The 17,186-nt window shown below is 35.5% G+C and overlaps 1 protein-coding gene across 7 annotated transcripts in view; it reads right to left on the reverse strand.

Moving 5' to 3' along the window:
* LOC144013395 (disco-interacting protein 2 homolog C-like) overlaps nt 1-17,186 on the reverse strand; it is an 89,640-nt gene that overhangs the window by 30,396 nt on the left and 42,058 nt on the right. For all 7 annotated transcript variants that reach the window (XM_077512229.1, XM_077512220.1, XM_077512211.1 and 4 more), the window contains exons 12-20: nt 15,090-15,199; nt 13,564-13,666; nt 13,394-13,458; nt 11,459-11,552; nt 11,262-11,381; nt 8,455-8,569; nt 4,547-4,686; nt 4,333-4,469; nt 759-967 (exon numbers count right to left, since the gene is read on the reverse strand). In XM_077512229.1, the coding sequence (XP_077368355.1) occupies nt 759-967; nt 4,333-4,469; nt 4,547-4,686; nt 8,455-8,569; nt 11,262-11,381; nt 11,459-11,552; nt 13,394-13,458; nt 13,564-13,666; nt 15,090-15,199 (1,093 nt within the window). The remainder of the gene's footprint in view (nt 1-758; nt 968-4,332; nt 4,470-4,546; nt 4,687-8,454; nt 8,570-11,261; nt 11,382-11,458; nt 11,553-13,393; nt 13,459-13,563; nt 13,667-15,089; nt 15,200-17,186) is intronic.

A 17,186-nucleotide genomic window follows, 5' to 3' on the forward strand; every position in this document is an offset into this window, starting at 1 on the left:
TAAAATGTCATTTAAAACAACTAATATCCAATTTCAGTCATTTTAAGCATTATTATTTGTATTTATAGTTAACTATTTTTTTAAATGTGAAAATGTTTCTAACTCAATATTTTAAAAACCCTGAAAATAAGGCAATAGCTAAATTTTTTAATAGTTTTTTGACATCTTTTGAAGGATGTCTCACATTATTTTGTTATTTTACATCAAACACAAATTATGAAACATTTTTCCTTAAAATAATGTCTCAAAACAATAACTTTTTAATAACGTTAACCAATTTCTGTCAATGTAAGCATTATTATTTGTAATATTAATATAATGTTTACTTATAACGTATTTCTCGTTAATTTGATTGTTTTAAAATGAGAAATAGATTTTAATTAAACACTTCAAAATAAGTCACAATTCTAATAAAATCACAGTTAAAAATGTATTTTTTTTGATGATTAATTTATTTATTTATGAATTTAATTATGGGAAAAACCTGTTTTTATTTACTGGCGCCGCAGCTGCCGGAAAATTACCGTTGTTGTTTTTTTTTACAATTTTTTTTTTCCCAGTGTTTTGACTATTGAATTGTCAATGTTTACATTTTGTCAATAAAGTTAAGAAGTTGTAAAAGATTAAACTCAAGAAAACTAAACTAAAAGACGGACTGATCACAAATACAGAAACGATTTGCGGCCATCGATCGCTAATATCCTACGATGGCGTATCGCCGAACTGGCAAAAGCCAAAAACATTTTGCCGGCCCTCACCGGCCCCTGTAGACGAACTTGATGGGCTCGACGGCGAGCGCGGTGGCGACGACGTCGTCGGCGTTGTGGCGCCGCCCGCCCACCGCCATCAGGCCGTCCGTCTTGCCGGCCACGCCCACCAGGCCCGACGCGCCCACGAAGCCCAGCAGGCCCGTCCTGGTGAAGGGAGCTCCGCCCACCGCCGCGCCCGACGCGCTGACCGGAAACACCTGACGTTTACCCGCAAAACGGCACAAAAGAAAATCGAGGCTGGATTGCGGCAGATTTTCTTTTTTTTTTTCTTTTAAACAAGTAAATTAAAAAAAAAATACTTTTAATGGAAAAAGATGACTTTAAATGAAGAAAAAAAAATGATGCATGAAAAAGCATTCATAATAAACAAAAAATCATACCAAAATAAAAAATAAAAATAAATAAAAAATATATATACTGTGGCTGTGCTATTTAAGTAAATTAATTAAAGGGATACTTGACTTATTTAGCCATTTTTGGCAGTCAAACATGAATATTTTGCCTTTAAAACACATTCACTGCCAGACCAGAAAAAAAATATGCATCATTTGACGTCTTTTTCCGTCAATGGCAGTGAATGAGTTAATAAATTTGATATTTTCATTATTTTTCATGTACAAATAATACCTTTTAAAAACACATTTTGCAACTTGCTGTCGACTGAAAATGACATCACAAGGGCTCAGGTAACCAATCACAGCTCAGCTTGTCAATGTCACATGACCAAACCTAGAAAACAGGTGATTGGTTGCCTTGGGCCCTTGTGATGTCATTTTCAGTCGACAGCAAGTTGCAAAATATGTTTTTAAAGGTACTAATTGGACATGAAAAATACTGAAAATATCAAATATATTATAGGCAAAATATTCACTTTTTATTGCTATAATGGGCGAAATAAGTGAAGTATCCCTTTAAAAAACATACTTTTAATGGAAAAAATGACTGTAAATAGAAAAACAAAACATAAATGATGAATGAAAAAGCATGCATAATAAATCATACCAAAACAAAAAAAAAAAAACCTATAATAAATGAAAAAATATGTATATACTGTGCTGTATAATGTAATAAGTAAATTTAAAAAAAAAAAAAGCATACTATTAATGGAAAAAAATGAATGTAAATAAAAAGAGAACATACATGATGAATTAAAAAGCATTTATAAAAAAAGTAAACATCATATGAAAAAAAAACAAATTAAAAAGCATTTATCAAAAAGTAAACATCATAGAAAAATGGGGAAAAAAAACATAATAAATGAAAATACATATATATATATATATATATATATATATATATATATATATATATATATATATAATTAACAGGAAATTAAAAAAGAAAAATTGGTCACTTTTTTAAAATACATATTTTACTTTTTTTTTGGCTTTTTAAACTTTTTTGGAAACTTTTTTTCTTACTTTTTTGTCCCTCGTTAAGTAATTTCACTTAAACAAAAATAAATAAATAATATATATATTTTTTTTTGCTTTAGAAGAAGATTTTGGCTTTGTTGTACTTTTTGAATTAGTTTTTCTTCTGCTCAACTTTTTTTTTTTTTTTTTTTAGCAAAAAACCTTTCCACTTAAAAAAACAAAACTTTTTCCAATGACAATTTTTTAATTAAATTAATTTAAATTAAATTAATAAAATAAATAAATAAATAAATGCAATAATAAATAATAAATTAAAAATTAAATTCACTAAATAAAAAAGCAGTCAATTTTTGCCTTTTTTTTTTTCTTTTTTTCCACCCCTAAAGACAGTTTTTCTTCTTCTTTTTTTTTTTTTTTTTTTTTTTTTTTACACTTCCCAAATCACTATATGGAGATTTTTTTTGTAGATTTTTTACGTAACGAATTATGTCCATATGACTGTACATCAGGTCAACAATTGGGAATCATTTATTCGTTCCCCCTTTGAATTATTTATTTATTTTTGCTCATTTTTTTTTCACTTTAACAAAAAACCTCCTTTCCACTTTAAAAAACAACATCTTTTTCCAATGTGTTTAATTAAATTAAGTTCAATTAATAAAATAAATAAATAATAAATTAAATATTAAATTAAATTCATTAAATTAATAAAAGCTGTCCATTTTTGTTCTTTTTTTTTTTTTTTTTTTTACACTTCCCAAATCACTATATGGAAATTTTTAGGTCGATTTTTTTACGTAACGAATTATGTCCACACGACTGTACATCAGGTCAACAATTCGGAATCAATTAAAAAAAAAAATAATAATTTTCTTACTTTGTTCCACTTTTTTGTCCCTCGTTAAGTCATTTCACTTAAAAAAAAACCCAACTTATTTCCCCCCCAAATTCCTGTTTTCAATTTGTCATTGTTTTTGTTTTAGTTTTCACACTTTTTTTTTTTTTTTTTTTTGCTATAGAAGATTTTTTAATTTGAATTTTTTCAATTTAAATTTTTTTTCCACTTTAGCAAAAAAACTTTTTCCAATGACAATTTTTAATTAATTAAATTAAATAAATAAAATAATGAAATTAAAAAAGCTGTCCATTTTTGCACCCCCCCCCCAAGACAATTTTTCTTCATTATTATTATTATTATTATTATTATTATTATTATCATTTCTTTCTTTATTTTTTTACACTTCCCAAATCACTATATGGAGATTTTTTAGGTCGATTTTTCTACGTAACGAATTATGTCCACACGACTGTACATCAGGTCAACAATTGGGAATCATTTATTCGTTCCCCCTTTGAATTAGTTTTTTTTTTTTTGCTCAATTTTTTTTCACTTTAACAAAAAACCTCCTTTCCACTTTAAAAAACAACAACATCTTTTTCCAATGTTTTTAATTAAATTAAGTTCAATTAATAAAATAAATAAATAATAAATTAAATATTAAATTAAATTCATTAAATTAATAAAAGCTGTCCATTTTTGTTCTTTTTTTTTTTTTTTTTTTTTACACTTCCCAAATCACTATATGGAAATTTTTAGGTCGATTTTTTTACGTAACGAATTATGTCCACACTATTGTACATCAGGTCAACAATTCGGAATCAATTAAAAATAATAATAATAATTTTCTTACTTTGTTCCACTTTTTTGTCCCTCGTTAAGTCATTTCACTTAAAAAAAAAAAAAAACTTATTTCCCCCCCCAAATTCCTGTTTTCAATTTGTCATTGTTTTTGTTTTAGTTTTCACACTTTTTTTTTCTTTTTTTTTTTTTTGCTATAGAAGATTTTTTATTTGAATTTTTTCAATTTCAATTTTTTTTCATTTTTGCACCCCCCCAAGACAATTTTTCTTCATTATTATTATTATTATTATTATTATTATTATTATTATTATAATTTCTTTCTTTATTTTTTTACACTTCCCAAATCACTATATGGAGATTTTTTAGGTCGATTTTTTTACGTAACGAATTATGTCCACACGACTGTACATCAGGTCAACAATTGGGAATCAATCAATCGTTCCCTCGTCCTCAATCAGTAGAAACCGATTTTCGGTGGATATTTTCGGAACTCTCACGAATTCGTCGAAGCAGAATCCGAAGAAGCCGAATGAGCTTTCCCAACCTGAAAGGTGTTCTTGGTCATCCCGCTGAGGCCGAAGTAGGACGAGCCCGTGGCGAGCGTGCGCACGCACAGCTCGCCCACCTCGTCCGTTTTGCACAGCTGAGGGACGCCGTCCGTCTTCACCGCGCACACCACCGCTGCGGACGTTCACAAAGACAAAAACAAAAAAAACATTCAACATTGGAATACTTGACTGCGTGGTGCGTTCGCTGACCTCCGGGCATGACGCGTCCGACGTCCTGCAGGGCGAGCACGGCCAGTTTGTCGTCCGAGTCGAGTCTCACCACGCCGTGACTGAGGCTGTGCATGGACAGAACGCCGCGAGGTGGCGTCCCGCTCGCGTCCTCCGCCGGCCTGACGGGTAGACAAGACGCACTCACCGCTAGGGATGTGACGATAATCACGGTAATCGTGATATTAACTCATTTGCTCCCAAAGACGTATTTATACGTTTTTTTTATGTTGTTGTTTTTTTTATGCTAGAGCATACAGAAGGCTTTGATGTTTGAAGGAAACGCTTGAAGCAATGATAGTTATTACAAAAACAGCCAACAGGTGGCAGCAGAGAGTATAAGAAATCAAACAGGGCTTAGCTACATTCTAATGCTAATTGCTGCAAAATTGAAACAGATCGAAATATACTTTCTTTTTTTTTCTCCTAATGAACGAAGAGATACTATTTTTTCTTTTGGTAGATTCCATGTTTTATAGCAATAGAACACAATATTCTGTGGGCCTTGCAAAATCAGTCAAAATCCAGTAAATGGATTGCTTCAATGAAAATGGCTGGGACTGAATGAGTTAAAAATGCCACAATATCGTCTGCGTCATGTTCACGATATTTAAAAGCTGTTAAAAAAAAAAAGTCAGGTTGATTTCCATTTGTGCAGTTGTAACACCCTTTTTTTTAATGTAGTTTAATTTTCACAAGGCATGTTTTGGCCCTTCTACGTTTCCAATCCACATGAATGGTTAGACGAGGGCAACGTATTATTTTTGTGAAGCGAGTCAATATGTGCCGGGGTGGTCACTATTCTTTTTAACAAGGAAAAAAAAATACTCCGAAAAACAGAAGTCAGTGCTGTGTTTTTCTGAATATTTTTTTTTTTTTTTTTAATTTTATTTCTGTTTTTTTTAATAATGTCCCCCCCAACAAACCCCCCTACAACCCCCCCCCCCCCCCCCACAACCCCCCCCCCCCCCCACACCCCCACCCCCCCCCGCCCCCGCCCCGCCCATGTTTTTCGGAGTAATTTATTTCCTGTTTTTCTGAATATTTTTTAGGGCCCGAGCAGCGACCGCTGCGAGGTCCCTATTGTTTTTGTAAAAATTATTATTATTATTATTATTATTATTATTATTATTATTATTATTATTCTTCTTCTTCTTCTTTATTCTCCGCAAACGATCGCGATTTTGGGTACCTAAACATTCACGAAAACTCACCGAACTTTGCACACTCCTCAGGCCCGGCGAAAAATTTGATATTATTAAGTCGTCATAACAATGAGACTCGATAGCGCCCCCTAGCGTAGAAAAATAAATACCAAGCCCGGCACGTTTGAGCTAGAGCAACAAAAATTGGCAGGCACGTGTAGCACCCCGAGACGCACAAAAAAGTTTATTGGGACCATGTAGCTAAAATGTACAGGAAGTGAGCTATGAATTTTTTTATGTCCAATTTTGGCCTATTTTGGCACATTCACTGTGGTCATGCTTTTTCCCCCTTTGCAAACATTTTTCATCCAATTGACTTCAAACTTGGCATTTATCATCTCAAGACCTGAGAGAACAACTGGGCAAAACATCTTGCCTTTTCGAAATACTATATGACGGGGGCGGGGCATCAAATATTGCCTTTAAAATTTCATTTGTCCAGAAAGAGCAAATGCTTAATAACTGCCATGTTCAAGCTCCAAAAAATCTCAAACTTCTCAGGCAACGTAATAGTCACGGCCTGAAAACATCTATATGATAAAATTCAGTTATACATATAGCGCCACCTAGTGGTTACAATAAATGTCATACTTTACGTTTTTAGCTACTGTGCTGAGCTTGTTGAAGGGATCCATTTGAAAATTGGTCAGAAAAGCCTTAAGATGTTGATCATGCCCCACACCGAATATTGTAACTTTTCGCCAAAGGGCGTTGCCGCTACGGTGACGCAAAGTCTGAAGATTTTTCGTGAAAATAAAAGCTGCATTAACTTGACCGAGATGATCCTATCTTCTCAAAATTTCACACATTTGATGAGAGTCCAGCCCTAAAGACATCTACTGACTTATATTTCATCTAACTGATAGCGCCACCTAGTGGCAATTTTTTTTCTTACGAATTTTCTTCTACGTTTTTCTCCAAACACGTTAACTGGACCTACCTCATATTTGCTCAGATGAGGGTTTCGGCCTTCATGATGTCACAACACGAAGTTTGTGAGTTTTCGCGAATTGCTGTGGGTGTGGCTAAGCGCTGTTCGCCAAGAAAATAACGCCAGTTTTGAGGGTCTACACATGCACAGAAACTCATGAAACTTGGCACACACATCTGGCCTGGTAAAATGAGCAATATTTTATTGTTGATTGTGCTATTTTTACAAAAATGACTCAATAGCGCCCCCTAGAAATTTTTAACGAAGCAGCCCCAGTTGTACGTTTAAGCAAGAACGACGAATATTTTTAGGTGTATGAGGGAGCCCAAGACCTACAAAAAAGTCTCTTGGACCCATATGCTAAAATGAACAGGAAGTGAGCTACGAATTTTTGAATGTCCCATTTTTGACAATTTTTGCACATTCACAGGGGGCAGACTTTTGCCCACTTCTCCTATACGTTTCATCTGACTGAGTTAAGACTTGACCTGGACCATGTCAAGTCCTGAGCCAACGACAGGGGGAAAAATCTTGACCTTTCGAAATACTATATGATGAAGGCGGGGCATCAAAATTTGTGTTTCGCACTGAAAAAGGATATGCTTAATAACTCCCCGGTACATGCTCCAAAAAATCCCAAACTTGACATGTATGTTTATCGTCAAGGCCTGAAGCAATCTCTATGACAACATTCAGTTATATATGCAGCGCCACCTAGCCCTTGAGGCATAAAAAAAAAATACCCCACATACGGTATTTTGTACAAAAAATGTCAACTCATTCTGAGTGTGATAACTAAGTCATTTATGAATATTCTTTTAGTTTCCACCACTCAAAATGTTCACTGGCATCAGACTTATCCAAACATATATATATTTTTATTTATTTTTGATAGCCTCTGTGGACATTAAAAGCAATATCGTGAATGAAGGATATGCTTAATAACTCCACGGTACATGCTCCAAAAAAAATCCCACACTTGACATGTATGCTTATAATCAAGGCCTGAAGGTATCTCGATGACAACATTCAGTTATAAATACAGCGCCACCTAGCCCTTGAGGCTTATATAAAAAAAAAAAACCCACATACGGTATTTTGTACAAAAAAATTTAAACTCATTCTAAGTGTGATGACTAAGTCATTTCTGAATATTCTTTTAGTTTCCACCACTCAAATTGTTCACTGGCTTCACACCGATCCAAACGTATGTACGTTTCCATTTTGTTTTATTCATTTTTGATTGCCCCTTTGGACAATAAAAGTAACATTGTGCAATGAGTACAACGAGCGATGATGTATATATACACTTTTACAAAAAATATCAATCAGGGCAACTCATTGCCTAAAAATAAAAAAGGACGCTGATTTTTGCAGGTCTTAACAATCACCAAAACCCGTTGAGCTTGACACACACTGGCAAAAAAAATATTCTACATGTAAACGTTTATTATGCCATTTTCAAAGAAATTTTGCTTCCAATATGCCAGTACCCCAACGTGCCAGTACCCCAACGTGCCAGTACCCTAACGTGCAAGTACCCCAACGTGCAAGGACTCCAACGTGGCCCGGGCTGCGAGGGCCCTTTATAGCTGCTCGCAGCTCTAGTTTTTGTTTTGTTTTTTGTTTTTTTTTCTGTTTTTTTTAATAATGTTTATTAATGATAATGCAATTATTTATAAACCAATAATTATGCAGATTATTATACATCCATCAAATTTGACATTCCCTCTCATATATATGCTCGCGCGTACCTCCTGATGGCGACGGTGAGCGCCTCGGGCGAGCTGGCGCAGGGACAAATGACGTCCGGCTTCAAACCTTTGGTGTGGAAGACGTTGAGGAAGGCGTCGCAAGACGAGACGGACCCTATCGGAGAGAGGAGATGAGTGGCTTCTACTCACAACGCAAGTACAATGCACTCACGTCACGTTAGAAATTGAAATGCAGAAAACAGTGCCATGTATGAGAGCATTTTAGTAGAGTACTGTATATGAGCAAGAAAAATCATGTCGCGTTTCGTGTGGGTTTTGGTAAAGTGTGAGAGCATTTCAGTTGTGTGTATGTGAACCAATTAAATATCAGTAGCATGTGTGAGAGTGTTTTTGAAAAAATGTAAAAGTTTCAGTCGTGTGGTTGGTGAGCGCTCCTGTTGTGTGGATGAGTTTCAGTCGTGAATGTGAGAGCATTTCAGTAGTTTACTGTATATGAGCAAGAAAAATCAGTAGTAGGAGAGCATTTTGGGTGTTTTAGCAAAAAACAACTGTGGGGTGTTGTGAGAGTATTTCATTGATTATTGACTGTCTTAGTCATGTGTGAGAGCAATTCAGCTGTGTGTATGCGAGCTAATTAAATGTCAGTCGCATGTGTGAGTTTTTGTAAAATGTATGCAAGCGTTTTGGGAATAAATGTAAGAAAGAAGATTTTAGTGTGTGTGAGCACTGAAGTTCAGTTATTTTGTGAGAGGTTTCAGTTGTGTGTGAGAGTGTTTTAGTAGTGCGTATCAGAGCATTTCAGCAGTGCTTATGTCAGAGTGTCAGCTGTGTTAGAGTGTTTGACTAATGTGTATGAGAGCATTTCAATAGTGTTTATGTGACAGTTATGTGTGAAAATGTTTCAGTAGTTTGGATGCGAGCATTTGTTGTGTGGATGAGTTTCAGTCGTTCACGTGAGAGCATTTCAGTAGTTTACTGTATATGAGCAAGAAAAATCAGTAGTGGCACCAGAGAGATTTCAGTTGTGTGTAAGAGTGTTTTAGTAGTGCGTCTGAGAGCATTTCAGTAGTGCTCATGTCAGTGTGTCATCCTCTGTGAGAATGTTTCAGTAGTGTGTATGAGAGCATTTCAATAGTGTTTATTTGACAGTTTCAGCTGTGCGTGAGAATGTTTCAGTAGTGTGGGTGAGTGTTTCTGTTGTGCGGATGATTTTCAGTAGCGTAGATGTGAGAGCATTTCAGGCATTTAATGAATATGAGCAAGAAAAATCGGGAGCATGTGAGAGCATTTTATGTGCTAGTGAGCTGAAAAACTACTCTGGGGTGTTGTGAGAGTGTTTCATTAGTGTCTGTCTTAGTAAAAAGTGTGAGAGCATTTCAGTTGCGTGTATGTGAGCTAATTTGTGAGTTAAATATCAGTAGCATGTGTGAGAGTGTTTTTTGTAAATTTTATGCAAGTGTTCTAGGAATAAATGAGTGTGAGAGCATATCAATCACGTGAGCTAATGAAGTTCATTAGCAATTCAGCTGTGTGTATGCGAGCTAATTAAATGTCAGTCGCATGTGTGAGTTTTTGTAAAATGTATGCAAGCGTTTTGGGAATAAATGTAAGAAAGAAGAATTTAGTGTGTGTGAGCACTGAAGTTCAGTTATTTGTGTGAGAGGTTTCAGTTGTGTGTTCGAGTGTTTTAGTAGTGCATATGAGAGCATTTCAGCAGTGCTTACGTCAGTGTGTCAGCTGTGTGTGAGAATGTTTCAGTTGTGAGCATGAGAGCTAATTAAATATCTGTAGCATGTATGAGGGCGTTTTTGTAAAATTTATGCAAGCATTTTTGGGAATAAATGTAACTCTAGTGTGAGAGCATACCAAATTATGTGAGTTAATGAAGTTCACTTATTTGTGTGAGAGGTTTCAATTGTGAGTGTTTTAGTAGTGTGTATGAGCGCATTTCACACTAAATTCTTTTTTCTTACATTTATTCCCAAAACGCTTGCATACATTTTTTACCAAATTGCTCTCACACACACCGTTGATATTTAATTAGCTCGCATACGCACAACCGAAATGATCTCACACTTTACTAAGACAGACATGACTGAAACATAACAATTTGTTTTTAGCTCACTAACACACCTAAAATGCTCTCACATACTACTGATTGTTCTTGCTCACATACAGTAAACTAGCTAAATGCTCTCGCTGCGTCGACTGAAACTCTTGAACCCACACAACAGAAATGCTCACATCACGACTGAAACATTCTCACACACAGCTGAAACTGTCACATAAGCGCTGTTGCATATGAATCATGTCAGCTAATGAAGTTCACTTCATGGGAGAGGTTTCAGTTGTGAGTGTTTTAGTAGTGCGTATGAGCGCATTTCACACTAAATTCCTTTTTCTTACATTTATTCTCAAAACTTGCATACATTTTTTTTACAAATTTGCTCTCACACTTTACTAAGACAGACATGAATGAAACACCACAGATTTTTTTTTTTAGCTCACTACCACACCTAAAATGCTCTCACATTCTACTGATTGTTCTTGCTCACATACAGTAAACTAGCTAAATGCTCTCGCTGCGTCGACTGAAACTCTTGAACCCACACAACAGAAATGCTCACATCACTACTGAAACATTCTCACACACAACTGAAACATAAGAACTACTGTTGTGTGAGAGCATATCAATGATGTCAGCTCATGAAGTTCATTTGAAGTTTTTTTGGGAGAGGTTTCAGTTGTGCGCGAGAGAGCATTTCAGTAGTGCTTATCGCAGTGTGCCATGAGAATTCTTGTTGCGCGCACGAGAGTTTTTTGCATGACGCGAGAGGCGTCCTCACAGGGATTGGCGCCGTCGGCGACCAGCAGCATCCTCAGCGAGGCCAAGTTGACGTCGCGCTGCTCTCGATGCGCCACCAGGGCCCAGTGCAGGTCGCGAGACTTCACGCACGCCACCTTGGCTGAACGGGGACGCCGTCACGTGACTTTTGCGGAAGTCGCTCGCTCGGGCGCTCGGGCGCTCGGGCGGTTACCTGACCTTTGAACTGGCACACCTTCTGGATCCACGACAGCGGGTTGATCTTCATCAGGGCGTACGGGACGCTCACCACGTGCATCATGTTCATCACGCTCTGGCGACACGCACACACATTTGGGACAATGTTAGCGCAGCATGTTTTGGTTTTTGTTTTGTTTTTAAATGTTTTTGTCTTGTCATAATGTGAAAAAATGGCTCTTTTTTTTTCCCAATTATGAACTCATTAGCTCCCAAAAACGTATAAATACGTCATATTTTAAATGTCTTAAGTGTCCCAAAGACGTATTTATAAGTTTTTTTGTTTTTGTTTTTTTTATGCCAGAGCATAGAGAAGGCTTTTATACAGTCTCTCTACTGCAGAAAATGGTTGAGTGGCAGCAGAGTATAAGAGATCAACCAGGCCATGTTAAAACTCCCACAGTTTTCCCACAGTTCTAAGCAGAATTGTGAAAAACGATGAAACTTAGCCATGTTCTATTGCTAATTGCTGCACAGTGGAAACAGATTTTACCCCTGATAATAGAAGAGACTCTAATCTCTCTATTGGTATGTTCCATATTTTTATAGCTATAGAACATAATATTTCACGGGTCTTGAAAAATCTGTCAAAATCCAGGAAAACACTTAAGTGAAAATGGTTGGGAGTGAATGAGTTAACAAGGCAATTAGCCAACTGCTACTAAAGTTGAAGGAGAAGTTAGCAGAGGTGAAATTTTTATTTTTATTTTGAGAAGCTCCTCCCACCCAAAAAAAAATGGAAAAAAAAATTAACGCAACCCTTATTCCTCACAAGGGTCGCGGGGGGCTGCTGGCGCCTATCTCAGCTGGCTCTGGGCAGTAGGCGGGGGACACCCTGGACTGGTCGCCAGCCAATCGCAGGGCACACGGAGACCAACAACCATCCACACTCACACGCACACCTCGGGACAATTCGGAGCGCCCAATTAACTTGTCTTTGGAATGTGGGAGGAGACGGGAGTACCCGGAGAAGACCCACGCGGGCACCACCCAGGAAGGCCGGAGCCCGGACTCGAACCCGAGTCCTCAGAACTGGGAGGCGGACGTGCTAACCACTAGACCACCGTGCCGCCCTAAATGAAATAATAAATATATATATTATTCATATCATAAATTATAAATAAATAATGTATTACGTTTTGTTATCTTATTGTTGTGTTTTGTTTGTTTTTTATTTATTATGTTGTACACCTTGAAAGGCGCCTAAAAATTGAATGAATTATTACTAGAAGAAAATCATCACCAAAGCAAAAATAAACAACTACCGTATTGTGTGTACTCTTAAACAATCATTTAGATTTTAAAAAGTTGGAATGTTTGGAGAATAAAATTACGGGTATACTAACCCCCCCCCCCCCCCCCCTTCTCCCCAAGATTTTTTTTTTTTTTTTTTTTTATCTGAGCAAAAATAAAGTTCAATAACAAAAAAAAAATCGATAACAAACTGTTTAATATGGAAAGAAATTAATTATTTTACAAACTTGCCTTATGCACATTAATAATAATAATAATAATAATAATAATGATAATCAATTATTATCAAGTATTTATTTATTTATTTATGTATTTATTTTGGATTTATTTTTATTAAATTATCAATTATTAAAAGTCCTGTTTTCACCGAACAAAAGGCGTATTATTATTATTATTATTATAATTATTATTATTATTTTTTTTTTTTTTTTTTTTTTTTTTTTTTTTTTAAGAGCTCAGAATTGTTCATTCGGTAGTCTTACCGATTCAACGTCTTATCATCTTTATATTATTATTATTATTAATAATAATAGGCCTTTTGTCTGGTGGAAACAGGACTTTTGATCCCCAAAAAAGGTGACATTGTTTTCCACCCGGGGTGTGTAGACTTTTGCAATCCACTGTCGCGTAACTGCATGTCGACGTTTTGTGCGTGTTTCTCACGGTGAGGACGGCGTGCCAAAGTCCAACGTCCTTCTTGAAGTCCAGAACGTTGACCATGGTCTCGGCTGGACACACACAAACACACAAACACTACATGAGCGCCACCTAGAGGATGACGATGGCGACGACGATGATGATGATGATGATGATGACGATGACGATGACGTCACCTTCGGAGTAGTTGCAGGCCTGCGTGAGGGACTGACAGTGAGCCAACATGGCGGCGCGCGACACCGTCACGCCCAGGACGCCGCCGTCTTTGCACGTCTTGTACTTGACACGCGCGCACAAACACGCAATTATTTTCACAAGTTCAAGTCAAGCTTGGAGCTCGATATTATCATTCATATTTCATAATATCAACTTAATATACCGACTGAAATGATTGGTGACAACACGCCCCGCAGGGAATTTGGTGCGCTCAGTCGTCGACTTGTGGCTGTTGTGATCGTACATCGTATGATTTCTTTATGATTGTAATCCTTTCATAGGATAGCAAAATAAGCAACAACAAAAAAAAGTGCTTGGACAAATATGTGCACTATGAATTCCTATGTACAATGTACGGTGTCCCACAGGGTTCAATTTTGCTGTTTCAGGGTCAGCCAATTTGACAACTGCGACAATTACTACAATTGTTTTTTTTGTTTTTGTTTTTTTTTATATACTTTTATTTATATTATTACATTTATATTTATTATTATTATTATTATTATTATCATTTTATTTATTTATTTATTTATTTATTTATTTATTTATTTATTTATTTATTTTTACATTTTTTTGTTATTTTTTTATTTTTTGTAATACTGTTGCGCTTTCTGGATATGCCCCAAAAAAGTTTCAAGTAAAATCATGCCAAATTTTGCAGTGCAAGGGGCAGAACTAAACTGATGGGAAAACCCCAAATTTTTCAGACGTCATAAAGCAGAATTTGCCCCAACGTTTTATCAGCTTGGGCCCAACAACTCAAAAAGTCGGACCCTGACATACTCCAGCCCAACTTTGCTTTTCATGTTGAATATTTTTTTTTCTGTCATAAAAAAAAAAAAAAACTCAGAAAAACAGAGGGAAAAAAATTATTCCAAAAAAACAGAAAAAAAAAATTGTTCCAAAAAACAGAGCACCAACTTCTGTTTTCAGAGTAGCTTTTTTTTTTTTACCTCTGTATATATGACTGGACAGCTGATAGCCCATACATGCCAGTGCAAGCCGTTGAAGTCACAGGGCGGCCATCTTGGTACTCCCACCTCGCAAGCAGACAACTGTATAAACTATATACGGTATACTAGCATATAAGGGCTATCGGCTATCCAGTCATATATACAGGTCAGTGGTCTGAGACAAGTCATTTGGAGTTCAGCGGTCCCAAAAAAAAATAAAAAATTACTCCAAAAAACAGAAGTTGGTGCTCTGTTTTTCGGAATAATTATTTTTCCTGTTTTTTGGAATACATTTTTTTTCTGTTTTTTTAAATAATGTTTTTCCCACTGTTTTTTGGAGATTTTTTTATTTTTATTTTTTTTTTATGACAGAAAAATATTCAGTAAAACAGAAAAAAAAATACTCAAAAAAACAAAGCTCCCCAAAAAATTCGTTAGAAAAAAAAATATATATATATTTTTTTTTTTTACGTGAATGCAATACGCTAATGAAGCCGTATTTGTTATGGCGGCGGCCATGTTGCGTGTGTCACCTCGATGTACGCCGTGTCGCGTCCGGCGTCCCTGATGTGCGGGAACCAGTCTCGGGGGGGTTTCCACAAGTGTTTGGATTCCGTCACCACCCACAGCAGCTTGGGCCAGCCTGCGCGACACACGCACGCACGCACGCACACACGCACACACGCACACACACACCAGTCTTCATCTCCTCAACAAAAATCATTTCCGTCAACGCGCATTTTTCACCGGACGAAAACGAGAAGTTAAAAGTTCATCTTTTGTCCAGAATAAATTTGATGACGTCATGATTTTTCATGTACAATCAATACAGAAGCAATATTTTCTTCAAAGAAATAATACTATGTAAAAATACTAAAAAATGAAATAATCATTAAAACATTTTCTATTAAGCGCTATCTAATCTTTAACCCGATAAATTAAAACGCATCATATTAAACACAACATATTTTGAGCCCTTGATCATGGAAGTAAATATGGTGCAAAAGTAACTCGGAAAAAAATAATAATAAAATAAAATTGTACGGAAAAAAAATATGTGCATCTGTAAAAAATAAATAAAATAAAAAAATTGTATCCATAAAATAGAAAATGTGTACTAAAAAAAATTGTGCATAAAAAAATATGTGCATCTGTAACAGAAAATTGTACCCGTAAAATAGAAAAAAAAAAAGTGTACTAAATAAAATTTTTGCATAAAAAAAGTGTACTAAAAAAATTGTATGTAAAAAAAAAAAAAAAGTAAGACAAAATGACCTTAAAAAATAATTTGTACGTAAAAAAAAATATGATTTTTTTTTTTTTTAAGTACACTTTCTTATGCACATTTTTTTTAGTACACATTTTCTATTTTATGGGTACACATTTTTTTACGTCCAAATTTTTTTTACAGATACAAATGTATACTTTTTTTTTCTACAGGTACAATTTTTTTTTTTTACTTGTTACTTTTGAACCATATTTAGCAACGTTATTTCATGTGTACTTTTTTCCAACCCTGACTGACGTATGTGATCTGACGTGCATTGCACGGATAATTCATTAGAGGGCAGCATCACCCAGCTTATGACTTTTTTGTTTTTACAAAGGAGAGTCACTTATACTTATTAATAGAAAAGGAAATGTTCTTTCTGATTTTTGGAAATACTAATATGTTTTATATGCCTGTTTATTATTATTATTATTATTATTATTATTATATTTTGGACAGTTTATAATCAAATAAAAACTAACAAGCGTGATTGAAACTGGACTAAAATGAGATTAAATTTCAAAATGGCGGATAAAATGAACCCGAATGCAGATACACGTTTTGTGTGAAGCTAACGGCCGTCAATCGATGCGAACGCGCGCGTCCATTCGGGAAAGACGAGCAACTGTAAGATGACGTCGCCCGTTTGTCTTATCGCTCTTATCGATCCGAGCCACTTCCTGTCACGCTCACAAGATGGAGGAGCCGAGCAGACTTTAACTCATTGACTGGCAGCCATTTTGACTTCAAAGCTCCCGGCTGTTTTACTGGATTTGGACTGCGTGCATTAGGAGTGTGACGATATATCGATATCGCGATAAATCGTGTCTCCCGATTGATTATCGATACGCCTACGCAAGTATGGCAATATTTGTATTTTGTAGTTACTATACAGCCACCATAACGGACGGCTCCATTGTTGATGACTTATTGAGCAATTACTTGGCAGGCCACTAGGGGGAGCGCCTCATAAGAATGGCAGGGAAATGGATGCAAGTCTTCAGGTGAAGAAGACTCATCAGCTTAGTTTTAGTATTATTATTATTATTGGGGCAGCACGGTGGTATATTTATATTTTATATTATATATTTATATTATATACTTTATTATTATTATTCTAGTTATTATTATGATTATATTATGAAATATTCTTGTTTTTTTTTATTTTTATTAATTTATTTTTACCCATTCATCCATCCATTTTCTTGACCGATTATTCCTCACAGGGGTCGCGGAGGTGCTGGAGCCTATCTCAGCTGGCTCTGGGCAGTAGGCTGGGGACACCCTGGACTGGTTGCCAGCCAATATTATTTATTTAGAATATTATTATAATATTTATTTATATTATTATTATTACTTT

The sequence above is a fragment of the Festucalex cinctus genome, chromosome 1, assembly GCF_051991245.1.
Source record: "Festucalex cinctus isolate MCC-2025b chromosome 1, RoL_Fcin_1.0, whole genome shotgun sequence".
NCBI classification, from domain to species: Eukaryota; Metazoa; Chordata; class Actinopteri; order Syngnathiformes; family Syngnathidae; genus Festucalex; species Festucalex cinctus.